General features: G+C 39.6%; 1 protein-coding gene across 2 annotated transcripts in view; it reads left to right on the forward strand.

The window, feature by feature from the left end:
• Positions 1-27,541, forward strand: part of SEMA5A (semaphorin 5A) — a 460,685-nt gene that overhangs the window by 202,272 nt on the left and 230,872 nt on the right. For both annotated transcript variants that reach the window (XM_070587216.1, XM_008513162.2), the window contains exons 4-5: positions 6,356-6,455; positions 22,907-22,952. In XM_070587216.1, coding sequence (XP_070443317.1) covers positions 6,356-6,455; positions 22,907-22,952 — 146 coding nt within the window. The remainder of the gene's footprint in view (positions 1-6,355; positions 6,456-22,906; positions 22,953-27,541) is intronic.

A 27,541-nucleotide genomic window follows, 5' to 3' on the forward strand; every position in this document is an offset into this window, starting at 1 on the left:
TTGGGGCTGACGCCTATTATACTCAAGAACTTCAGACAGGACTCAGGTAGTTGAAAGCCTGGAAGTGTCTTATTTTTGAGTTGAAATGTGGCATGGGGCTGCTGCTGACCTACTGCCTGAAGTGCTGTTGCCTTGCTCTGAGTGGGCTGTTGGAGGCACAGGCCTGGAAAAGCAGATGGGAAGGGAAATGGAGAAAAATAGTAGCAGTCAAGAGCCAGTGCAGAAAGTAGCACAGCCCTGCCGTGCTGGTCTTCTGGCTTTTTGAAATTCTACTCCTTGTTCCAACGGTACTTTTAGTTCAGGTTGCATTGATTGAATGGTTTATGTAATGTGCTGAAGCTGAAAATGAAATCCGTAGAAGGGAGCCACAGGCCAATGTTAAAGAGTAATAGGTGTCTTTGAGGTGGGATGGTTCCTTTCACAATTTGGGAAAAGGTCAGGCAAGGAGAACTTCCAGAGTGCTCAGCCAAGACTCCGCCCTGCACTTCTCCTCCTGCCCTGTGGCGCCTGCCAACGGGAGTGCCCTTATGGGGGAGGTGAGAACCCAGCTCTTGCATTTTCAGGACAGTGTCCTGCCCTCCCACATAGGAGCTGAATGGCTCAGACTGCTGAGAAATCCAGCCATTCCTCTGTGTTTGCATCATCCCTACCTTCTCCTTCCAGAATGTTCTTCACTCTCATAAAGCAGATCAGTGCATGGTTATTGACATTTTATCCCCCTTACTCCCATCAGGACCCTTGCATCTTAAAACCTAACTAGTGAAATGGTGAATACTTTTTCCTGTAGATCTTAACTGACATGTAGATCATTGTTATTAATAACAGTAAAAGCAGTAAATATATTTGTTGAACTGAGTGGGTGGCAGTTTTTGATTAACAGTATGTATCAGTGGGAATAAACTAACTTTCAAAGTGAAGAGGTCATTAATTTTTCTTTCTTCCTGTTACTTTCAAAATGTGTCACACAGCAAGCTACGTTTTAGATTTACTGCAGTTTGAGAGTATACTGAGTGTAGTGGCAAAACTAGGAGCTGAGGTTTACCAGTGCTTGACCTCGGCAGGACTCATTTTCCTCACCTGTCATCGGGTGGGTGTAGGAAATATAGGAATTATATGTGTAAAGTACATAGAATAGCATCTATCAGATGGCATATGCTATTTAAATGTTAACTATCTTTTTAGCTGCTTTACCAATAATCATGTCACTAGCATTATTATTCTTTCCTTGTGCAGGATTAGATGTAGATCAGACTAAATATAATTTCGTGAGAGTTGCACATTTACTTCTCTATATTTATGTTGCTCCCTGTGCCTTTTCAACAGCGTTTACCTTCCGTTCCCTGCCCTGCCCAGTTTAGCCTGGGATTCAGTTTCCATTATGGGTTTCAAGTTCCTCAAAGTTTCAAAATCCTGCTTTCTTGGCTCCTTAATTGACAGAGGTTTGAAGGAGTGAAGAGTGAAACTTAGGCTACCCAGAGCTGCCCTTGTTCAGCCTGGTAGGTTTCACTGCTCAGTGTCTGCTCAGAGTCAGCTTGGTCTCTGGACAGTCAGTGCTGCAGGCGTCAGCCTGGGGAGCAGCCATTAATCTGGTTTTCGGAATTGCTGTTAGGTTTTGGTTCTTCAATAGCAGAATCTCCTGTGATTCTTACTCATCAGGCTCAAGGTTTCCTTGCTTACAACCATCACTACCTTGGATGTCGTTAGAATGTTTGCTTTTTTTAAAAAAAAACAAGTAACTTTTACTCCTTTTCTTTTCTTTCTTTCTTTTGAGGTGGATGGTGACTAACAAATCTATCAAGCTGGTCTCTAGTTTATATATTATTTGAAGCAAATTTATTAATGGTGACACATGTTCATAAAATAATTATTTCTTGAAGCTGTAACACTGGGTTCTTTTTAAAATTGAATCAGTGCACTTTTGATAGACTATTTACAAACAACTCATGTGGGTGCTTATTAGTAGTAAGAGAAGGCAAGTATGAACATTACAGCTAGTCTTGCAATAGAAAATCATTGCCAGAGGCCGAATTTCAACAGCCATGTTGTGTCATGAATGGATTAGCTAGGATGATTAATATCAAATATTAAAAGTTATCTGCAAAGTATTCAATCTGAAATTACAGGTTTTATGTTACTACTTGACTTCCAAACAATAGTCATATTGGCTGCCATGTTTAAGTTCCATTTTATCGTATGGTTCTTTCAGCAAGATCAGAAGAGAGGGATAGGAGGAAAAAGGTAAACCCATTGTTTGGGGGAAATGAGGTGTATTGAGAAAGTTAATATTATTGAAAATTGTACCTCCTCAACTCTCCACATGCTGTGTGCCATCCTCTGCCGCATCACTTTCCCTGACCTTTCTTCGGCATCTGGTGAGCTTGTTCACCTACTTGCCCCGGGTTAAGACTCTCTCCTCTCCTCCCTTACTTGACTCTGTATTCTCCTAGCCCATCTATATCCATAACTGTTCATTTCTGATTCCTTAGAAAGTAGCTTCAGTAATTTCTTCATGCTACTATTGAAATCTGTTATTGTGGTGGTAAATTCTTCTGATAGAATTTGTGATGTTAAGCTTGTTGAGCCATTCATGTATTTCTGGGATAAACCCTATCCCATATGAAATAGAGCGTATGTGCATCTGTGTGTGTGTGTGTGTGTGCATGCCTGTGTGCGTGATTTGCTAAAACATGTATTTTTTAGGAATGTTTTCAGCCATGTTCTTAAATGAGGTTGGCCCATAGTTTTCTCATCATGTGCTTGTCTAGTCTTAGTATCAAGATTATCAAGATCATAGTAGCCTCAAAACTGCATTAGGAAGATTCACTTCCTCGTCTAATGTCTGAAATGATTTGTATAAAGTTAGGATTAGATGTTCCTTAAGGAGGTGTTCAAACTTACATGTAAAACTGAGCCAGCAGGCTTTTTGACAAACTGTACTTGGGAGTTTATTATGCATTTTGTTTGGGTGTTTGAAACTGTAATAACAAGAGTGTAATGAAAATGTATTTTTAAAGGCTTTTGTAAATGAGACAATAGGCATATATTTATAGGCAGAGAGGAAGGGACTTAGTAACGTTGGAGATATTAAAGGACAAAAGAGATGATTTAGGGAAGGGATTAAAGAGGAGGGAAGAGACGGGAATGAAGCAAAGTTGGAGGGACTGGTCTTTGAAAAGAGGATTTGATCTTATAGGGAAAGTTGAGAGAGTAGTTATTGATACAGGCATATTTTCAGTTAGAGAGATGGGCTGGTACAGGAACTTTCTCCCAAGGCCCTCATGGTATCCAGTAAGATAGAAGGCTATTTAATGTGCAGAGTTAAGATAGCCAGGCCTTCTGGAGGAGTGCACAGGAAAATCAACAAAGAAGAGACTATGCAGATTATCCAACTTTGATCTAGTGTTAACCATAAAAATATACAGTTTTAATGGAGAAGCTCATTAGAAATTTAAATAAGGAAAATTGAACAATATTGACAGAACTATGTGCTATTAAATCATTTTCTCTTCTCTCCATGCCTCCTTTTATTATTTGAGAGTCTTTTAGTAGTGTAACCCTTCCTATTGCTCAGTATAGGAACCAAAACCTAAAATATGTCCCTTCATCTTAGTCCCTATTGGCCACTCTCTTCCAATTCTTCTAACTGCAAAGAAAGTTAAATGTGTGGGAAATGAGTAAGGTGATTTTCTTCTGAAGTCTTTTCATAGTCTTCTCCCCCCTTATGTGGCTCATTTTTCTACTCTCTAGCAAAAAGGTTGACCCTTGGTCCTCTGTTCTTCCCTGACACAATCGACTCACCTTCAACACTTTGGACATGGTGTGTGTGCCTGGCTCTGGAAGCTGTGAGATGTGGTAAATAGATCCCTAGACTTGGACTCATGAGCCCTGGACTCTAGCCCTGGAGGGTTCCCTGGTCATGCATGGGTTTCCTGTCTGTGTGATGAAATTCTTGAACTAAAGCAACTCTACTGACACTACTAGGTCTTAGTGATGCATAGCAATGGCGCTGAGGCCAACATACCATTGGGGACTTTTCATAGGTAACATTCTACATGGTTGCACCTGAACCCATTATTTTCTCTCAAACCAACCTTACCTCCTGACATCTATGTCTCAGTCATCATTGTTCTCCTCTTCATTTAATCTTGAAACTATTCTGTTATCTTTAATTGTTCCCTTTAGCTTCATCTCCAGTTAGTTATCAGGCCATTCAGACTCTCCCATCACATCTTCCTTTTGCATTTTCATAGCATGTACAAATATAGCCACTACCTAAATTGTATGGTTTTTAGTTTTTTTAATCTAATATTCTTGCCCCCATTCTCTACTCTTTCCCATCAGTGGCCCATTCACATTCCTAAGATATTTGTTTTAATTCGTCAAGTGCTTGCTAGAAAAGTTTTCAGAGCCTATCACGGATGAAGTCAAGTCCACGCTTTTTAACCTGTAAGTGAATATTTTGACAGTTATATTTAAATACACGTTTGTTATCTTTCTCAGTAGTTTTTTGAGTTGTTACTGCTTTTTTCTTTCTCTGTTTCCCCTTTTTCCTCTTTCCTTTCATTTTTAATTCTGCTTTTCTTGAATTCACTTCCTCCTTCTTATTCTTTCGTTCCACGCATTTATTATTGCCTCTCACATTCAAGGTGCTGTGCTCTGTGCTGCAGGTACCACAGTGAGCTGTGCAGACATAAGATCCTTAGGGTCTATCTCTCAAAAACAGAGAAACTGATCAGGACCATGATGGGAGTGAAGATGAGCAATAGGATTATGACCATCGGGGGCAAAATGGTCTCCCATGTTGCTCTCCTGCTTCCTCTAGGACACGTCTCTGCTGTAAATATGTGGTCACATCTTTCCTTTCATTTAACCTAGGTCCCCAATCGTCTCTACTTTCCATGTATGAATACTTCCTGTAACTGTACAAACACATGTAACGTTCTTGTATTTATACTGTGTTTAAAGAAGACATTAGTGCTAGCTCTCTAACTGAATTATAAACTCCTAAAACAGACCATTTATTAATGACCTTTTATAGCCCCAGGGCTTTGGACATGCTTTGCTATCAATAAGTGTTTTTTCAATTGACTTGCCTATAAAATTAAGACATTTATATAAAATCCTAAAAAGAATCAAGATCTCATACGCATTAAAATTTCAAAAACTGAATACAGGTCTCTCTAACTCAATCCTGGTTTCCTCTGTGCAGAATAGAACTTTCAGTTCTATTCATTTTTCCCCCAATAACTGATAGTAGACAAGTGCTATATTTATTATACACAGCTATTCCTGGAAAATAATCCATCTCAATCACATCAGCAAAGGCATTTCTACAGGACACATTATGGGACATGGGCATATTTCCATGTTAGAACTGTTTTTATCATCTGCTTTTGTTGAAAGAGATTATTCCCGCGCTACACACTTTTTCCTTGAACCAGTAACTTTGTTCATCGGACAGTTGTCATGTCCCTGTGCAGTCAATGTGATATCACTCAAAATATTAAGTCCAAGACAAAAAGACAATACAGATAACATGGTTAATTGTTGAGGAAAATGGTAAGGTGTGGCACATATGGCAGGCAAGACACGGGCTATGTTTTCAGTATCAGAAGTGAGCTAATGAAAGTTGTAAAAATGACTCACGAAGCAGCATTTTATCCCTCTTCAAATACTGTCATTTTATAATAACTGAGCTGTAGGCTGAAGGCCATTTAATGGGATTTTATAGTGCTTGCAAAAAACCTGTCTCTGAAGGGTGACTGTTTCCTGATTTCCCTTAGAAAAAAAATGCAAATAAGGCCTAGAAGTGACTGTGGATTTCTCATCCAGAAAGGACTGAGGGTATTTAACAAGTCTAATCATGGGGTCAAAATAGAAACCCAAAGGACAGGGAAATGGATGTCCATTTTGAAAGAAGGCGAATGGTGCTCCTGTGTTTGTCCTCGTGATTCCTTCTGTGATTTTTTGAAGTCTTCAGCTCTTTCAAGTCAAGTTGCACAGGAAATGGTCTTGCTTGCATTCAGTATTCCTCAGATGAATCATGTGAATGCTGTGTTATTTTCTGCCCAGCCCAGAGCCAAAAGGAAAATGCACATCTGGCTTGTAAATTACAACCAAGCATTGATGCTTTGCTCCCTCTTTATTGGGTGGCTGCCCTCTGTGTCTTACACATTCTCAGCGTGGATTATGTGACATCCTGATGGAAACCTCAAGTGACCTCTAAATGATCACATCGGAGGACCTTCAAATCCTCTCAGAAATGTAATGTTTGCTACCTGATGTGCATTCTCTGTGGTCCCTAGAGGAAAATCATTCATTTCTATCTTTTTATTTATTTATTTTTCCTATTTAGAAATTGGCCCCTGGTTACGGGAGTTCAGAGCGAAGAATGCTGTGGATTTCTCGCAGTTAACATTTGACCCAGGACAGAAAGAACTTGTTGTAGGAGCAAGGTGAGAGATCTTATGTTTTGCCACCGCAGATATTTTCAGACTTCATTTTACATCTGTACAGTTACCCATGAGCTTCTCTGCTGTAGTTGATGAGTGCTAAGTAATATTTCTTCTAAGAATGAAATACAGTAGAAGGGTGCTGTAAAGTATATTACTATTAAGTGAATGACTACTGCTCTTAATGGCAAGTGTTTATTGGGCCTTTCCCATGTGCCAGGAACTGTTCTAACATGAATTAATTCATTTTTTCCTCCCATGAAACCTGAAAGGTAGGTATGGTCAACATTCCTATTTTAGAGATGAGGAAATTGAGGCAGAAAGTGGATAAATGTTGCTTGAGGACATACTTATTGTGTCGAATAAGAGATGGATCCAGGTTTCAGACCCAGGCGGTTTGAATGCAGAAACCATGTTGTTAACTTCTCACTACATCCTTCAGTAGAATTCTCATGATCAAGGGCCTTTGCCATCCATTCCAAGGCCATCGTTACCTTTCTTTATGACCTTGATTAGGCCAGTTGCCAGTCAATTGAGAATTCAAGGAAACTGTTATTATTTTTGGCTCTTAAGGTTCACATGTTCCTGTACCCATGTCGACATATGACATTCCAGTTTGACAATAAGGACACTGGAACACAATCAGAACAGATCCTGAGTTGTGTCCCTCATATTTACCATTACTTCCTTAGAGAACATGCATAATCCTTGTGCTCAGATCAGCTATCCTGCCAGTGTATTTTGAGGATGATGTATAAAAACACTTTATACCCATCTCTTAGGAAAAATGACATCAAACTTGAAGAAAGAGGCCATTTGTCGGTTTGAACTCTTCTGGCCTCCAAAGAAAGCACTTTGGGCAGTACCATGCTCACATCTCTTTTGGCCAAATTTACTAGGTTATAAAACATATTTTCATAGTGAGAGAGGTGTGTTGCTTCCGCATAGACCTGAGTGAAGCTAAATTTGGCTTAGTCTTTAAGACAAACATTGAACAGTATAGAATCATTGCTTTTCGTCTCAGATCTTAAAGAGTCCTTGTGTATCCACTTAACACTTGAAGACATTAAGATGTGTGGTCGTAACTTTAAACGAATAGAGGGAAGTTGACTTAGTTCCTGGCACTGAACATGTCTCCCACATCTCTTTTGATGCTTAGGGGTGGACAGTGAGTACGGATTGGATGGACTTGCCTGGTGTACTTTTGCTTACTTCAGCCCATTGGGACTACATAGGGAATTTCTGATGCTGACTTCCATCAAATTCCTCACTAGGAGACAGAGCTACGTATTTCAGGGGTTGTTAACTGGTCTTCTGGCCTCTAGATTTTCTCTTCCTTCTCTGTACACCATGGCCAAAGTCATCTTTTTAAAATGCCCCCCTTCAGTAGCTCCCATAGGATAGATGCTGGTTCTGTGGTGAGGCCGGCCAGACCCTCTGCCTTGTGGTCCCACATCCCTTAAAGACTCAGCTTTTTTTCCTTCTCACATAGTCCAGGCATGTGGAATTATTTGTGTTGCCCACAACTATAAATGTGTTCTTTCTTGCCTCTAGGATTTGGCAACCACTTTTACTTTTCTGAAATACTAGCTACCTCCCTCCCTCCACCATAAGTTATCTGCTTGGTGGAATTCTACTCATAGTAAGGACCTGGCTCATGGATCCTCTCTTGGGCCTGAGTGTTCACATTCCCTGCTCTGGGTGATCCTGTTAGCACACCTGTATTCTACCTTCATTACTGCACTTATCGAATTATTTCTTGACAGGTGTCATCCCCCCTTAGTACATAGTGACTCACCAGATGATAGTTGATGTGCTGCTCTTTTCTTTATTTCTCTAGAATGTAGTACAGTTTCTCCTCCTGGTAGATACCTGTTGATTTAGCATATATACTTCCAGGATTTGATTTGTATATGTGCCTTTGTTCATTAGAATGGACACAGGAGAGAAGGGGTAGAGGTTATAGCAGATTTGTTCCAGGTACCTGCATTTGGACAAGGGCACCAAGAAATAGCGGACTCTACATCCCAACCAAAGCTACCCCATAGGGAAAATGAGCACTCACCCTGAGCCAGGGGGGAAGGGGTCCCCTTGCTGGGGTGGTAGGTGCAAATGTGACCCCAACTGGCATAGCCGAGTCTGGCATCCCTCATTTAACTCTAAAGAATATTGGAAAAGGTTTTCCTGTGAGCTCAACTTAAAATACTCTCCAGTGTTTCTAGAGGTCCTCAGTGCTGCATGAAAGGCCAACACCACATGTATGCTTATCTCTGCAGGTGGTTGGCTTTTGGTCAATGAAACAGATTCTTCTAAGGGATATGAGAAGCCACTGAGCAAATTGGGACGTGGATGAGATATCTCATGGCCCTGTCCTGGCTGGAGATAGCACCTAGGTGTTGTCCCTAGGGGACATCTGTTCCTGAAAGTCTCCATCCTAACGTCCCTGAAGGCCTCCATCTCAGTGTTCTTAGAGATCTCCAGCCCAGCATCACTGGAGGCCTCTATCCCAGTGTCCCTGGAGGTCTCCATCCCAATGTCCCTGTAGGTTTCCATCTCAGTGTTCCTTGAAGTCTCCATCCATCTCAACTCAGCACAGTTCCAGCCCAGACACACCAGCAAGGATTGGACCAGCCACTGAGCCAACCTAGTATGCAGTATGATGTGGTGACCGGGAGCATGTAGGATCTCCAGACTTAGCCCATAAAGTCCAGGATGCACAGTTACATTTGAATTTCACATGAACAACCCTTGGAGCAAGGGCTCTATTTTCGATTCCAGAACAGTACATGGTACATTGTAGATACTCAATAAACAAATGAAAGAAAGAAAGGGGTAGACTGTACTTGCTTAGCTTTGTGACTTGAGCCTGTTTCAGAGTCTAATTCTCTCTCTTTGAAATTGCTGTAGTTATTTCTACCCCTTCCAGCTGTTGTGAGGATTAAATGAAATAACCCATGGAAAGTGATCGTCACAGTATTGGGTGCCTGGTCAGCATGCAGCGGCAGGGAAGCTATGCGGGTATCTCTGGGTTCGACATATGCATTCATGTGCATTTCTGGCAGACATCACTGAACGAGCAGGACAGGAATTTTACCTAGGAAACTTGGTGGGATTAGGCTCATAAAGTTTGCGAAGGAGTGTGAGCCAATTATAAAACTTTAAAAATAACCCAGCCCTCAGATTCCTGTTTGGGAGGGCTTGACCTAGCAAAAAAAGTTTAGCTAGCAAATGTATATTTTAGAAATTATTTAAATGTGTGAGTGGTGGAAAAATACAATGATACTCTTTTTGTTTTTTCATAGTTAGCAGTAGGCATTGAAAGCCATTTATTGGATGGTTTCGCTTTATACCAGTAATAGTTTATGTTCCTGAAATTTAGTTCAGCTAAAGATTCTTTGTGATCTTTGCAAAAGGAAGTTCATTGTGCTGCAAAAGAAAAACCTTTCTTTAGGTGATTTATAGTTATGTAGTTAGTGCCAGAAGGTACTTGAATCTGAATTTGTGTAATTTCTGGAAGGATCCCTAAATTTACCATTCCCAAGTTGCACAGTATCTATCATGTTATTTGAAAAGCATTGACATCCATATCTTGTTTTACCCAAGCCTCTTTCAAAATTAATAATGTTTGTGTTTTCAATGGTGAGACTCAGACATTTTCATTTTAAAAAATGTGGAAGATACAGTAAAGCATAAAGAAAATCACAATTTCAAAAATAATCTTAATTAACCTCTTCAGTTATTTTCCTGCATGATTTGATTTCTATTTGTTTGCACTATTAGAATACTATTTTATGAATGATCTGTATACTTCTTTGTCAAAGAACCTACTAAAAACAATTCCCATGGTATATATATAAAAAGGAAAATTTCAAAATAAAAGAAGACGTGGTTTAGAGGTTTTTGTATAGATAATTATAAAATTAATGATAGTAATAACAGTTCACAAACTTGGTGAAAGTGTAAGCTTCATTGCAGATGGGGCCGTAACAGCAGATGTAAGGGAGGATGATGACATTTTTATTCTCCAAATGAACCTGTTTGCCTTCAGCGTTTCAGGTTCGTTGTAAGGATGACAAGTGATTCTGTGCTGAATTCAAATGTTTTTCCAAATGGCAGCCAGCTTGGTCCACGTACAACAGTGGACAGTGGTCCACATACAAACACGTACAGTGTTTGACAGTAATCAGGGTGTGTACAAATTAGCCATATTTGTATAAAGCGTAAAGCCATACAGTAGTAATGAAAAAGAGCTTCTCATCAAAGAGAGTGTGCGTTTCTTTCAACTTTTGAAATTTATTTCTTGGTCTTTCAGTTATTTTCTTCCTATAATTTGATTTCTGATTATCTTACTCTCCTCTAACAAGCTTCAGTGTAATATAAACATATAAATTGAAGGGCATAGTCTTGCAACTTATGATATTTCAGTAAGAACGCTCACTTGTAAGTTCTCACACAAGCACCTGGGTCCATGAGGCCCAACCGTCTGCCAATGATTAAGGTAGTGGGATTGGAGCCCATAGACCCAATACTTGGGTCAGGTAATGATCATAATTGATGACAAATATAACGATTTATGTCCTTGGAAATTTTTAATTTTAATGATATTAAAATTACATCATAAAATGGGACCCTTATAAAGATATTAAGAGAAAGGGTCATAGGGATGTGTGAGTCTCCTTGCATGGCTGACGCTGTGTGAGTACCCGCCCACAGCCATGTGCCCTGCATGGAATCCTTTGGCTTGCCATTATAGTCAATGGACTGTTTCCATATATTGGAAGATATTTCTGTATATATGTCTGTGCAACAAATAGTATAGATTTCTAATCAGCATGTTCGTTACTAAAAACAAAAACTAAAACCTGAGTGCTTCCAAGGCAGAACTCGATCTTAATGTGCCAAGAAACTGGTCTTGAAAAATTTTAGTGATTATTATGAACCACCGTTTTGCCCATGATTTGAATCTACAAAACTAAAGATATAAAGGAAGGATTGCCCTGCTTTTGTTATACTGGGGCTAAATTTGCTTTAAGTATTCAAAGCATATATTTCCTGTAAGATCCCATCGATTGAATGGGCATCCTTCTATTTAATTAGAATAAGTTCCTCCTTTCAAAATGATTTTGCCACTGGTTCTAAACAACGGGAGCTAAATTTTAGATTCATGTAAAAGTCATTTTTTAAAGTTGACCAATATAATTCTGTCTTTTTTGGTGCTTATAACTCCTATTTCTATTGTAAAGTTTTACCTTAGAATTAATCTGCCAGGAGCAGTATATGATTAAAAGGAAAACTGGAGATTTTTATGAGATCAGCAGTTCTGGTTCCAGTAGCCATAACTTCTATCCATTTTCCAAAGGATGTATTTTAGTCAAGTTTACACAATTAAAGGTAGCTCGTGCTGAGTGGAATGAAGTCAGCAATTAGGAGCGAATCCAAAAACCAGTTGACCCCCATCGTGCAAAGAAATCCGAGGTAATGATGATGTTTACTTAGTATTTACATTAATTATGACTTAGGGAAAGCAGCTAGTGATGAAAAGAGGGATGGCGCTTTTCTTTCCTCCTCTCCATTTTATCCCTATCCCACCTGGAATTTTTTAAACCTATACTTTATAAATTAAACATTTTCTCTTCTCTATCCTTTTCCTTCTTGGTATTGGCACTGGATTCGTAGGTGTGTGTCTTTTCTTTTAAGATTCTCTTTGTCTATCTTCCTCCTTCTTCCTATTCCCTTAGTTCTTTCTATAGGTCTATTGGATTAATTAACCTAGTCTGTGTTAAAAAGTTCTGTCTTGGTCTGCTGGCTCTGTTACCTTTTGTCCAGTATTTGCCAAACATCAGCATAGCCAAGTACCATGGGGGGCATTCCCTCAAAATTAAGCTTCCTCTGCTCCCTGCTTCAGATTCAGTGGGCTGGAAAGTGGTCCAGGGGTGTGTGCTTTTCACAAATGGCTGGTTTACCGACACTCTCGTGGGAAAGAATTCTACCCATTGTGTTCCTTTTGCTGTTGTAGAAAACAAGATAATCCCTGCACTTTCTTCCCTGCTTGAGTTGGGAGCAGATAAGCCTAGCGGCATAGTTAGTTATTTAGTTTTATATATATATAGGCTTCCCTTTTCCCAAATTCCATGAATGAGCCAACAAAAGAGTGTGATAAAAATTAATCAGCCTCTTTAATTGAGTGTGTGTGCTCTACAGTTTTTGAGAGCTGAGAGGTTTTTTCCTTGCCGGTCCCACATGGGGTCCCTCAGAATTTATTAGTTCACGTAGTTACTCTTTCATGACTTTTCATTCATCAAATATTTATTGAGCCTACTTTATGCTGGGAAGTATTTTAGGCATTGGGGAAACAAAGATGAAGCATAGTTTCTAGCTGATTAAGACTTTATAGCTTAGTGCAAGGGTTGGCAAGCTAAGGCCCCTGAGTTGGCCTCCTGTTTTTGTAAATAAAGTTTTATTGAACCACAGCCACAACCATTCATTTGCATGTTACCTATGGCTGCTTCTGAGCTTTACTGCAGAGATAAGTAGTTGGCAACAGAGACCACAAAGACAGAGTATTTGCTATTTGGCCCTGAAAGAAAGTTTCCTGATGCCTAGCCTTGTGGGTATGACAGGGACACAAACCATTAAATTTTCCATGGAGTATGAGTAAAGGGCCTGAAAACACCAAGAGTAAAGGAATGTGATGGTCCTCGAGGGTGAAAAGAGTGCACTGAGAAGGTGCTCTTCCAGTTGGGCCTTGGAGATGCTTTAGGAGGGTGGCAATGGGAGAGAGTCTTCCTGCCAGAAGGACCACACCACAGGGAATGTGGGAGTCAGGATGACACTGAAAAAGCTCAGCGTTTGGGGACTGAGAGGGGTAGTAATTATAGGTGAGGCTGGAGCTTTAGGTGGATCAGATTATGGCGAAGCTTGGACTCAGTTCTCTAGACGGATGATTCCAATTCCGGCAGTCATGAGAGTTGCCTCGGAAACCTTTCAAGAATGCAGATGTCCTGGGGCTGGCCCTGTGGCCGAGTGGTTAAGTTCGCGCACTCCGTTGCAGGTGGCCCGGTGTTTCGTTGGTTCGAATCCTGGGCGCGGACATGGCACTGCTCATCAAACCACGCTGAGGCAGCGTCCCACATGCCACAACTAGAAGGACCCACAACAAGGAATATACAACTATGTACTGGGGGGGCTTTGGGGAGAAAAAGGAAAAAATTAAAAAAATCTTAAAAAAAAAAAGAATGCAGATGTCCAGGCCTCTCTTCAGATCATTTGAATTAGGCTTCCCGGAAGTGATGTTGGAATCTTTGGCTTAATCAAGTTCCTGATGACCTATTGGCTTGGCAAATGTGAGAACATCTCGTAAAGGCATTGGGAGCTGAGCAAATTTATAAGCATACATATTTGCATACTTAGAGTTGCATTTGGAAGACACGTCTACCATGTTGTGTTCAGAATGCACTAGAATTTGGAGAATTTGGAGGTGAGGACAGCATTTCGGGGCTGTGGACCAGGTGACAGTAGAGAAAACTTAGGCAATGAGAGTGGAAATTGAGATGAGACGTCAGGTTTGAGACATGTTTCATAGCTAGGTTTGACAGTGATTGATGGTGAATAGAATGGGGTGGGGTCAAAGGTGAGATGTGGGAGTGGGACTTGAGAGTGAGGCTTGTTGTGATGGCATTAGCTGGGATTGAGCATATGGGGAATGAGCTGAAATTCTTTGATTGTTTGAAGATATGTGAAAAAAATCTCAGATTTTACTAACCCTGAGGATAACCTAGAAAAATAATTGTATATGGAGATAATTTGAGGAGTGACTATTCCTAGGAAAGCACAGGTTAAAGGAATCATAGAATAATTCAGTTGGTATTTTTTTCAAATGAAAAGTGATCTCTATTAACTGAAAGAGACAAATCAAGGGACCCACAAAAGCAGAAGCAGTGTGTCAATGTAGAGCAAGATGTTATCATCTCTAATCCTCATAGCTCTTAGAGATTTGCATGTAATATTTAGAGTGTAATAAAATTTAAGTTATCAGTGTGATTATTAACAATATTGATTAATAACTTTGCCTCTAAATATGCTTATGGGAAAAGGATTTTCTGATTTTATATCTCTGAAGTTTTCTAACAGCATTGGTCTTAATTATTGCATGCCACTAAAAATCCATCTTTGTTATTTCATTCTACTTACATCAATTCTGCATTCTAAATAACAAGGGCCTCTCTGTCTATTTATGTGCCTTTTAATATTGGTATTTAAACATATGAGAGTGCTATAAAAATGGTTTGATCTTGGTTTTGATGAATTCTTTGAAACTTATTTCTAATAACCAAATCTTTTAAGGGATTTGAAATAGGCTTTTTGGGATAGGGAATGAAATAAGCCAATACAATTCTGGGACAGTGAGTACTTCGCATATATGGTAACAACAGCAGCAATAAAATCAGAATTATTTAAAAATTTCCATGGCCTAAAGTACATATATTATTTTTGAGGAGGGTAGGAAAAATTCTGACTGAGGAGGTAGCTTATAACATGATCATAGAATTGTACATTTATCACCATATTTAAAAATATATTAGCAAAGTAAAAAAAGAATTCACCATTCAAAAACTGTCATCTAAATGTGATCCAACTATTTAAATATGTGCTATATATTTGGAATAGTTTGGTAATTTAAAAATTTCATTAAACTCCCCAAAACTTGTGAAAAAAGTACATGAAAGAGACATTTTCATCAGAACGGTTATAACCACAGAAAATATAAAAGCTCCTAGAATTTGTTTAGAGGCAACCAGCATAATGAGTCTTAGGAATACCAATTATGGATAAGTTGATGAACTACATGAAGTGGTCACGTGGTGAAATTAAATCTTCATGTTTTTAAAAGTTATTGATATGACTGATATATTAAATATTTGCATTTAGATAATTAAAATAATTTTTATAAAAACATCGTGTGCTTTAGGGACCGGATCCGTGGCCGAGTGGTTAAGTTTGCGCACTCCGCTGCGGCGGCCCGGGGTTCGGATCCTGGGCGCGGACATGGCACCGCTCGTCAGGCCATGTTGAGACGGCGTCCCACATCCCGCAACTAGAAGAACCTGCAACTAAGATATACAACTATGTACAGGGCGGGGTTAAAAAAAAAAAATCGTGTGCTTTAAAAGATATAGTTACTACTTTCCCTTAGCTTCAAAGTCACAAACTTATATCTTAATCTTCCGGTCTATCAATGCAGTTGGAAATTTGGGGGTCATGTACAATGTCATTGTTTCAAATTCTGTTGTCAGTTGGATATTGAGAACAGGGTAGACTTGTGCAGTAAAGAGAAATCACAGAAAGCATGGAGCTGGTACAGGCCCAGGTGAGACTAACTTTTCAGTTGATATCAGCTCTCAGACTAACCCAGATGGTGGCAGTTTCAATGCAATGTGTGTTTTGTTTTCAGATTGTTTCATGATCAACCGTGGTTTAAACTTTTATTAAACAACAAAAAATAAGTTTCTATCACTATTGTTTCAAATTTTTTTTTATAGATTTACTTGCTTTCTGTCTCTGGTTTCTCTTAGTGAAAACTACAAGTCCATCTTTCTCAATTATTCGGTTTTTTGCTCCTTAGTTATAAGTCAGCCTCCAACCTACATGTTCAATAAGAACTTGGATTTTTCTTCTTTGATTTTATAGCTAAATTCATCAGAGACCAATTGAGTTATTCTAAGAGAATGTCATTTTAAAACACCTGTGTCTTTCATAATTAATGGAGGTCAGAGTTAAGTTTTATAGTGTCTCTAGATAAAATGAGTCATTTAGTTAATATGCTCATGATGGCTCAACCTTTTCTTTAATGCCGGCTGAATTTTATTACTTTACGTGAAGACACAAATGAACTTCATCTATTCAGGCTGCACTGCTCCCTCTGAGAATATATTGTTGTGCTTGGTGATTTGTTGCTAATAGGCCACTGGGGCATGTGATGGGACGCAGGAATGAGTTTTTCAATCCTACAGTCAGTACGAAATAAACTCCAGTGAAAAGGGAGAAAGCATACTCAGATGTCTAGTGGGGAAAGGATGAATGGGCTTCAGAATTGTCAGTTTGTGTCTGCCAAATTTTATGGCTTTGTGATTTGAATTATTCCGTCTATTGCATCTATGTATTCCTCACATGTCATTACTCCTAAAAGTAATATGGTTATTACATTTGAATGTGCAACGTCAAATTTTATTCCAAGACATTTGAAAAAAAGTAGGTCCATACCAAGGGATGAAAAACTCATCCTTTTATTTACTACAGCCATAAAACTGAGCCTTCACAGTGTGGTAAACTCTTGCTCTGTCCTTCTGTAATGAGGGGGGGGGGAATGGCAATCTGGAATAGCTCTCTTAAGCTGTACAACTAACACTCTAAGAATCTAATCTCTTAACCTCGTGCAGTGCTGCCTTGCTCCCTGAAGAATGGCAATATTCCTTATTATTACCTATTTACATCTAGGGGTGTTATGAAGATAAATGGAACCGCTTAAATGCTTTGGGTTGCTCAAAACATTGCCCAGCTAGAGAAACTGATCCTATCTGAAACATTTGGTTAACATTCCCTCTTGGCTGGGAGCCAGAAGCACTCCTTCATGTAGGAAGGGTTGGTGGCCTTTCTCGTGAACCTCACATATATTGTTTTCCCTCCTCTGTGCGCTCACAATTGCAAGATAAAGTGGTGGCCTCTTCTGTAATGCCCTGGAGAAGAGCCACTGGCAGGGGACCATAGATCTTACTTTAGTGTGTGAGTGGCCCAACATCTGGGAATATCAATTTTTTTATTCCCTTTAGAAGATTTTCTTTCCTTTTGTAACCTTTAACTTCGTAGGTCGTTGACCTAAACTGTGATGGATCAAGCAGTCTTGAGAGATTTCAGATCCTTCATGTTGCTGGCTGGATTGGAATTTTTCCAAGAGCAAAAAATGTACTTGGCATATGTGGAGCCAAATAGTTTGAGGAAAGGGTTTTGAGAATAGCAGAATCCACAGTCTTTTGTCAGATTCTTAGGTTCCAGGGAGGTGATTAGGGAATTCCACATGTTTCATTTACATTGCATCTTTTAAAATATTTTTTAAATCGTTGAAAATCATGATAGATAAAGTGAATACTGAAATGTGTAATATTACATATTTCTAATATGGAAAGGTCCAGCAAGGCATTCAATTGCTCACTTGGGTTTTGTGTAGACCACACTCAATTTATTAAACAAATATTTGAAAGCATGTACCAACTCTTTGTCTCCAAAATCAAACAAGTAAAAAAAAGCAACAAAAATGCAACCAACCAGCTGACGCAAAAATAGGCCTTAAATAGATGTTGAGGCTATGCAAGATTATAGATAGTTCCAATAATTCCAATTTCAAATCTTCAAGTCGGCTTAACTGATTTATGATTAACAAATATTATAAATAAGTACTTACTGAATAAATTTTTACTAATAAAGAATTATCTTACCTCTTTTATATGCTGAGATTTTCTTTAAGATTATTGTGAAATATGGTACTCAGTTGCAAAAAATAAAAACAAGTTGAAAAATGTTTTTCATAAATTTAGTGAAATGTGTCATGGTAAGACTTTCATTAGATGGCCATATATTCATCTAACTCTACTGGTCATTTCATATATCTACAAAGGATCACAGTCTTTTAGGAATTTGTGTTATTTAAACATACTGACATTGTATACTTTAACTCTCTCATTTAATAAATGAGGAAACTTTGACACTCTTAAAATAAGTATGGCCAGGGAGCCTCAGGAAGAATTCATGGGAAATAAGAAAGGAGAAGCCAGGCACCATTTAATCAGCCAGACCAGTAGGATTATCATGTTCTGTTAATGGGGAGATACATGTCACAGAGAGAGGACAGTCCCAGAGGTGAGAATCAATTACCTAGAATCAAAAGCTTGTCATTAGCAGTGCTAAGACTTGAATTGTCTCAAAATGATTTGTAAGTGCATCTCTGAATGAAAAATGAAGACATGAAATAATTGTACTGTAAGAACTATTACTGTGTTTGTCTGTTTGTCCCTGCCTATGTGTATGTTTGTTTGATGCAGTGAAATTAGGAAGGGGACATTGGATGACTGATTGGTGAGGTGGTGTAGCACAATGGGACAAGGGACACCAAGGTCAGGGGTTTGTTTCATTCCTAGGACTTTGTCTAAATCCTAATCATCTTGGATAAGTCACATTGCCCTCTTAATTTGCAGAAGTTTCCTATCTACAAATTGAGGGTATATACTCTCTGCTGACAAATTAGCTCTAGAATTCTTGATTCCATGATACTTTTTTAGATCAAAAAAATTGAGGATGGGTTAAAAAATCACCCACTGACATCAATCCAGAAAATGCCAAAGGAAAAGAACTTATCTTCGTTAGGATGTTGGGCATGGTGGTGGTGGTGATGGTATTTCATAATTACTGTGATATTTTCCTAATAAGCATGCCCCTCCTGTTCACCTATTGATGGCTCTACCACACTGATTTATTCCTGATGAGATGGCTGTGAGGGCATAGTTGTTAGGTGTTTGGGTAAATGGTTGAAATCCACTGGTAATGGCTGGAGGTGGGGAGGGGTATCTTTACAGCCTGTTGGGACCTGAGAGGCAGAAAAAGAATGGTAAACAGTTAGATTTGCTTGAGAAGATGTGGACAAGAGTATGGCATATTTGTCATCATAAATCAGTGTCTTCCTGTCTTTGTCCATTTGGGCCGCTATGACAAAATACCACAGACTGTGTAGCTTATAAACAACAGAAGTTTATTTCTCCCGGTTCTAGAGGCCTGAAGTTTGAGATGAGGGTGCCAGCAGGTTGGGTTCTGATGAAGACCCTTTTCCGGGTCGCAGATGGCTGACTTCTCACTGTGTCCTCATATGGTGGAAGGGGTTAGGGATCTCTTTGCAGCCTCTTCTATTATGTTTTTAAATTTATTTTTGTGTTTTTAAGGAAGATTAGCCCTGAACTAACATCTGCCACCAATCCTCCTCTTTTTGCTGAGGAAGACTGGCCCTGAGCTAACATCCATGCCCATCTTCCTCCACTTTATACATGTGATGCCTGCCATAGCATGGCTTGATAAGCGGTGCGTAGGTCTGCACCTGGGATCTGAACCTGGTCTGAACTGGAATGCACAAACTTAACTGCTACTCAATGGAGTTGCCCCCCTCTTTGGAGCCTCTTTTAAAAGGCACTAATCCCAGCAGGAGGGCTTCACCCTCATGACCAAATCACCTCCCGAAGGCCCCTCCTCTTAATACTATCACCTTTGGGGAATAGATTTTCAACATAGGAATTTTGGGGTGAAATAAACATTCAGACCATAGCATTTCTTTCATGGAAAACACTAGAAAACTGGACCCAGGTGTTTTAGAGAATGATCTCTGTGCCTCCTCCAACCCTCTCCACAAAGTCCACAAGGACTTTGACCTTTTCTCTCCCACTGGCCTGCCCAGAGCTCTGCAGAGCATCATGGACACTACCATTCTCTTTCTTCAATGATGTGAAGGCACTTCCAGCTCTCCCTTTGTGTAAGAGAGCTGCCTTTCTAGAAAGTTCCTAGAGACAGATACTGTAGTGTGGACATGCTTGAGTGTGTTGGGGGGCAGGGAGAGAGATGGTCTTGCAATATCCTGTAAGCTCTGAGGTAATTCACTGACCAAAAATATGAATATTGGGAATATGTACAGAAAAAGTCCTTCTTAAAAGAGCTGGGGGGCTGGAAAGGGTGTGATAACTAGGTCCCAGAACCAATGACAAGAGAAGCAATTTATTCTTTTCTAAAACTCCAATAGTGCCACCTCCATCCCTGCTGACAATAACCCCCAACACCTGAACACACAGATAACTGCGCTTGTGTGTGCCTGTAACCAGCAGGGGCCAGAGGGCACGAATGCTCTTTTGCTCTCTGTGCAATGGAGACTATGCTGAGAATTTAGTGTGAGAGGAAGTTTTAATATTTTTCATAAACTATCTAGAAGTTGCTGCTATTAATTGAGTGCTTGCAATGGGTCAGACACCATTCTAAGGATTTTCTGTGGGTTTAAACCTTGTGCCCCCAATGTGACTGTTAGCTCCATTGTACAGATGAGAAGACTGAGACGTAGTGTGTTGGTAGTTGTATGGTAGCAGAACTTTGGCTTTTGCACAAATATTCTTAGCCAATAGGCAATACTGCCTCCCATAGTAGAGGGGCAGTGACCGCTGGCAGCTTCCTGCAGCCAAGAAACCAATTATGAAACCAGCATGAGGGTGGGGAGCCATGGGGCTAATGGAGGCAAGGAGTGCATTATGGACAGTAATTGGCTCAGGTGCCACGTGTAAGCCCCTCATCTGAAAGATTTATGTGCATGTGGATAGATTCCCGACTTCTCTGGGAGGAGTCCTGCTGGTCTCTATTTCGCATCAGGTGAGAGCTTGGCAAATCTTCAAACGCTCGCTAGCCTCCAGCGGTGCTTACCTTGGCAGCTCAGCTACGCTCTTTCTTAGGTGCACCGAGTTCACATTCCTTCCCCTGCAGGAAGATGTTTCTGTTGGAAACCTCGTCTCTGCATGGTGCCTGACGAAATAAAAATAGACTCTGCTGCCATATTTCCTCCTCAAAGGCATCCTTCATCTGGTTCTTCATAGAGGGCTGTGACTCAACTGTAATAAAAGCGGGGCAGTGTTCCCCACATGGCTTTGTGATAGCGACGGCATGTGCCAGGCAATGCTTCTGGGAAATTGTCTGGTGTTATTTCAGAGGTTAAATTGGAGGATAGAAAGAGTGTGGTGAAGAGGCCATTGCAGTGGTTTGGAGGAGTGCAGGATAGCGTTACCCCCATGGTGGGGGGCAAATTAGGAGAACCTTGGGACTTGTGAGGCCCCCTAAATGTGAACTTAGTGCCTTTTCATCACCCAGCAGTGTGCGCACATGTGCTGCTGGATATCAGCCAGTACTGGCGATAGCCATCGCTATTTCTTTGTGCTCCTCATCCCTACCCACACCATAGGGGTGTTTCTTGGTCCTCTCAAGGCTGTGCCCTTGGCCTGACTTGGCTGTCACTTGTCACTCCTCCTGAGACAGTGTGTTCACTTCTGATATCAACTCCCCTCCCCAGAGAGTGAATCTTTTTTTTTTTGAGGAAGATTAGCCCTGAGCTAACTACTGCCAATCCTCCTCTTTTTGCCAAGAAAGACCAGCCCTGAGCCAACATCCATGCCTATCTTCCTCTGCCCTATGCATGGGACACCTACCACAGCATGGCTTGCCAAGCGGTGCCACGTCCGCACCCAGGATCCGAACTGGCAAACCCTGGGCCGCTGAGAAGCGGAACGTGTGAACCCAACCACTGTACCACCGGACCGGCCCCCTCAATCTTCTTTGGTTTCTTGCTAGTGTTGGGAAAATTTTGCTGTTCTCTTACTTTCATAGAAATTACCTTAGACCAGGCCATTATAACAATACTCTCAGCTTCTCAGAGACCCCTTCACACACACATGCTGTGTTAGGGTCTGCTTTCTGTTATATGTCGATTTCTCCCTGCCGTTATTGTTCACACCTGGGCTGACGTCTCCTTCTTTCATCCCTGGCATGCTGTTCCTGCTGCCTCAGCTCCTCATCAGCATGAAGTTAAGGAGGCGTTCCTTCATGCTTTGAGTTAGAGACCAAAGCATCCTGCACAAGGCAGCCCAATTCATTGTTTTGAAAAGCTACAACGATAGAGTCCAAAGCCTAAAGTGACTGGTATTTATGGTTTTTTCCCCTGTGCTCTGCTGATCTCTACTGCATATTTCACTGTTCCTCCCAACCGTTGAAAACTGATAGTTTCCTTTTCTCTGATTTCCTGTTTCACACTTGGGCAGCCAGAGTTGACTCTTTAAACCCTTGATGGCAGAGCGTCAAGTTCAAGCTTCTGAACTTATTACATATGGACTCTATCCAACAAGATAGAGCACTATAATACTCAGACCATTGTTGAGTTCAAAACCTGGACATGTTTGAACTATAAAACATGGTGAATGTAGGTGATCTGTAAGAATGAAGACTCATGAAGAATGGTTTTATAACATCTTACTTAAACTCAGTTTCAGAATTGAATGCTCATGTCCTTTTGTCCACTTCATATAGATCAAGAGAGCCAATTCATAATTTAGATTGACCTTGGTCTCTTCCCCCACCCACACACACACACACACACACGCATAAGGGTATCCCTTAGCTTTCTCGCCAATCTCAAATGCGTGTCTGTTGACATATTGAATGCTTCTCTGAACTCTGAGGTGCAAGGAAAACTGGGCTACACACATTCTTATCAGGAGGATGTAAAAATCATTAAGCAAAAAAATCAAGTTTTTTTCCCTTGTTCTCCTAAGTTTTATGAACTGTAATTTTTTTGGATTCTATTAAAAATAAAACTGTTCTCTTTTTGTATTTTGTAGAAACTACCTCTTCAGGTTGCAGCTTGAGGATTTGTCTCTGATCCAGGTAGGTGCAATTTATTTTTCTCAAACTTTCATTTTCTATCCAAATGAGCTCCCTGTTTGAGGGGATGCAGACAGATGTATGGAAAAGTATTAATCAAGGCAGAGCAGGGCTTCATTTCCTCGGCGACTTCGGCCGCAGGACTCCTGGCTGCCCTATTTGATAGAAGTCATCAGCTGCTTTAATGCCCAATTAGCCCTGATCTCCTGCTGTGCGGCCCTCTTCCTTTCATGAGCATCCTCCTCATTTACTCTTCATCAAATGATAGATAATTCAAAGGACATTTCTCAATGTCTGGGAGCGGCCTTTCCCCCTGGTTAGAATAATCATTGATTCATTCAGTTTGATGCCTTCAGCCATTATATTCTTGTAATAATCAACGCCCTTTGAAAAACATCTTTCTCTCCTATTTATTATTTATTATTACATGAATATGAATATATGGGTTAAAAACCACATATAGCCAAGAACAAGTGATAATGGATAAAAACACAATTTACCTACTTCTGGTTTTGCATTTTGGAGAAGGAGGCTGAGATCCTATGTTTTGGTGGAGTGTTTATTTTAAACACTGGCAGATCTGAATCGCAAAGCCCGCTTTTGTCCTCCAGTCTTTTAGAAGGGTCTGATCACCAGGGCTTCATGGAGAAGGAGAGGGTTATACCACGAACATCTCCTTCACCAAGATTCTGGGACTCCCTGTGAACCATGCCAGAATCCTTGGTCTGTGCATGGTTTGGAAAATGTTCTTCAATTTTATTATCACCCTCACGTATTAGAGCTCTAAGAAGTGGTTGGAGAGAACTTTATATTATTTTCTTCTCTTTGTAATGCTAGTATTTGTGAACATTCAGGAAACTTGAGAGCAAGGGTTTGATACTAGATCTTTCATTCCCCAGGGCCTTAAAATAAGTTATTCCCACACCAAGGCTGATATTGGTAAAAACAGTGGTTTCGAAGATGTATAGACATGGATTTGTGTTCTAGCTCCATGACATCCAGCAGCTGTGGGTTTCCTCATCTGTGAAATGGCTACAAAACACTATGATTCCCATACTGCCATTGCTAAAATTAAATAAGGCATATACAAGAGATAAGGCATCGTAATTTCTCAACAAATATTAACTGCTTTTATTTTTTAAAGTGATAATAGTAAATAATAAATTATTGTCATAATCATTTCATCACATTGAGTAATGAATTGCATTTCCGATGCAATTTATTATATAACTAAAGTCTTAAATGAGTTGACTGGTTGGTAAAATTATGAATGTATTAATAAGAAATCAGAACGATCAGCAGTTTAACCAAAATACCATTTTGAAGCTCTGATCTCAAATAATCTTCTATAAAAAAAAACTATAGATCTTCCAATAGATAGGAGCTATATATTATGTTCCTTTTGATTCTCACAGTATAATATATTATATGGCATATCCTGTGTGTTACAGAAGTGGAATGTGTAGACACCTGTGTGTAAAAATGTATATTTACATATACATATTCATTGATTTCCTAGTTTTCTAGGTCTTTTGGCTGAGAGGGTCTAGAAGCATTGTCATCCCAGTAGCAATGAGCACACTTAATGCACAGTATTTGGGTTCTAAATTTAATTCTCCACTAAAAGGAACCAAAATCTTCTTTCTTGGAGAAGTAGCTGATTCCAGAGCCTGGGCAGTGGAAGTCCCAGATAAGCCTGGAAGACCTAGTTGTTTCAGAAATTAAGGAAATACTCAAAAAATGATGATAGCATGTCAAAAGGACCTAGAAGCCAGCTTGAAGTGGGCTCACTGAAGAAATCTGGGACAATTTGGTAGTTAAAATAGATAACGGTGTTATCAGATTATAACACATTGAATAAACTAAGAATCCATGCATATATACTAACATAAAAAATAAATGAATAAATAAACAAATGAAGCAGAGGGATTGCTCTTCCTTACTGTAAAATGACAACTAATAAATATTGAAGGAATGATTTAATTATAAAATTATCATTTGGCAACCATCACTAAAAATTGATACAGGCAAAAATGATCAGTGGATGCTAAAATTTATGGGTGAGAGTTTGATGTTGATCAAGATATATAAAGTCTCAAAGTATTTACCTATAAGATACTTATTAGTTACCAAAGGAAAACTTGTGACTTAGATAGTGAGGAAACCTGGCCAATACCACCATAATTGACTAGTTGAAGGTACCTTCACCAGTACTGGGAGAAAGAGCTAGTATAAGTGCCCTGACTCCATGCACTGAGAACACAGCGAGATTTCCATGATATTCCGGCCAAAAATTATAACCAGTTTCATCATGAGGAGCCATTACACAAAGCCAAACTGAGGATCATTCTACAAAAAAAACTGACCTCTACTCTTCAAAAATTACCAAGTATGAAAGGTATAGAAAGAATGAAGAGCTCTCCTATCGCAAAGGAGGAAAAAATAGTCACGACACTCAAACACTTGATCCAAATTGCATCTTGGAATAGAAAAAAAAAATTTTGTGCTACAAAGGACACATTGGGACACTTGGCAAAATTTTAATATCTGTACATAAGATAGTAGAAATGCATTAATATTATATCCTGACTTTGATTTTGATAGCTATAATGTGATTATGTAGGAGAATGTCCTTGTTCTTTGGAAAAACCTACTGAGATAAGTGGGAGTAAGGGTATCATTTCTGCAACTTATTCTGAATTGATTTAAAAAATTATAATGTGTGTGTGTGTATGTGTGTATACACATGTGCAGAGAGAAAGAGTGATAAAACAAATGTGATAAGATGTTAAATGGGAAATCTAGGAATCTAGATGAAGGCTTTATGACCGTCTATTGCTCTTGCACCTTTTCTTTATTTGTTTCAAAATAAATAGACACAAAAAATCGGGAGATCTCTTTGTCATTGACACGTGCATGATATTATCATGGGGGCAAGGAAACTAACTATACTTTTCCCATTGTTACTTCCCAATGTCATGATGCCTTTTGGTGGGTATCAGGTTTAGGTTATTGATGGAATTGAAGTGTTCTTATTGAAGTATGGAAAACCCATTAGTATCAGCACCTGGTGAGAGACAGCATGGCCTGCTGATATAGGACCACGCAAGAAGGCAGCGGCTTTCTGAATAATGGCTTTGACAATACAGCCCTAATTATGGACGTCAAACCTCACTGTACCATTGGTGCAAAACAATGCAACTCTCCTCTTTCACATGTCCTGGTTGTGTATGCTGCTCCGTAGCCTACTGTTCTCTGGGGGTGGAGAGAGAGAGAACTAGCAATTGTTTCTGGCAGACTCTTTTCTTACATGTCTCAGTAAATCTGTATTATTGATTTCTATGAATATTTTATTTTGATTTAATGACTATTTCCAAGGGTAACAAACAAAGAGTAGGCACGTTGATAAAGAAAGAGCTGTATCGGTGTTGTAAACAGCACTGTCCAGTAGAAACATGATGTGAGCTTCATGGTTGTTTAAGATTATCTGGTGGTCACATTGAAACAAGTATGAAGAAACAGGGGAAATTATGTTTAACAATATATTTTACCTAACTCATCATATCCGAAATATTTTCATTTCAACATGCAATCATTACAAGAAATTAATGAGAGATGTTACATTCATTTTTGTTTTTTTCTTTTTTTGTATTAAGTCTTCAAATTCTGGTGTGTATTTTCCACTTAGAGCACGTTTTGATTTGGCCTAGCCACCATTCAAGAACTCAGTGTGGCTATTGCTACCCACCTGGACAGTGCAATTCTAGATCATGAGTAACAGAAGCATGTGACTTGGATGCCTTGAGTTACGTTAGAGAAATGTTATTTTCTCCCAGGGATCATCTAGATTAATTTGGCTATCTTGGGCTAATAATTTTTCCTTCCCTCTCTCCCCAAAGATAGAAAATTTTTTGTTTAAACATGGGAAAGTGAGGAAATTGAGACCAAGGAGGACAAGCAATTTGCAAAAAAGTGGAGAGAATGAGAATTGAGAATCGACAATAGCCCTCATTTAACACCAGACAAGGTTTCATTTGGTCTTGCCCTCTCTGCATGACAGCAGTGCCTACTTCCAGGTGGCAGCTTGCATTGTTCCTATCTCTCCCCGTCAGCTTGAGACACTTCCACCTTGTCTGTAATGTCAAGCTACTCATGGCTTTCCAGACAGGAGGCTATTTCCCAACTTCAAGCATTTGCTCCTGCTGTCCTCTCTTTCGTAGACACTTATACCCCATCCGCTTCTTAATCTAGAAGAAGACTGCCAGTACTGAGTCTCACTTAGCCATCACCTCTTTGAAACCCATCCTGAGTCTGTTTGGGCTGATGAACCTCTGATGCATTTCGTAGCTTCATAACCTTTATTTCTGACTAGCACTTGTTGTCTCATATTGGAATTCACTGTGTGTGATGTGAAGAACATTTTATTTCTGTTTGCATCTTCAGTATTAGATTAGAGTGGCTCATTAGATTAGGTTACCTGGCAGGTGGTAGACTCAAAACAAATGTCTGTGAAAATTTTAATCCCTTGATATTTAGCAATATATTCACTCTTTCTTCATCTTTTTTCGCTTACCATTAGTGGGATATGGGTA

Source organism: Equus przewalskii, chromosome 20 (assembly GCF_037783145.1).
Source record: "Equus przewalskii isolate Varuska chromosome 20, EquPr2, whole genome shotgun sequence".
Lineage (NCBI taxonomy): Eukaryota > Metazoa > Chordata > Mammalia > Perissodactyla > Equidae > Equus > Equus przewalskii.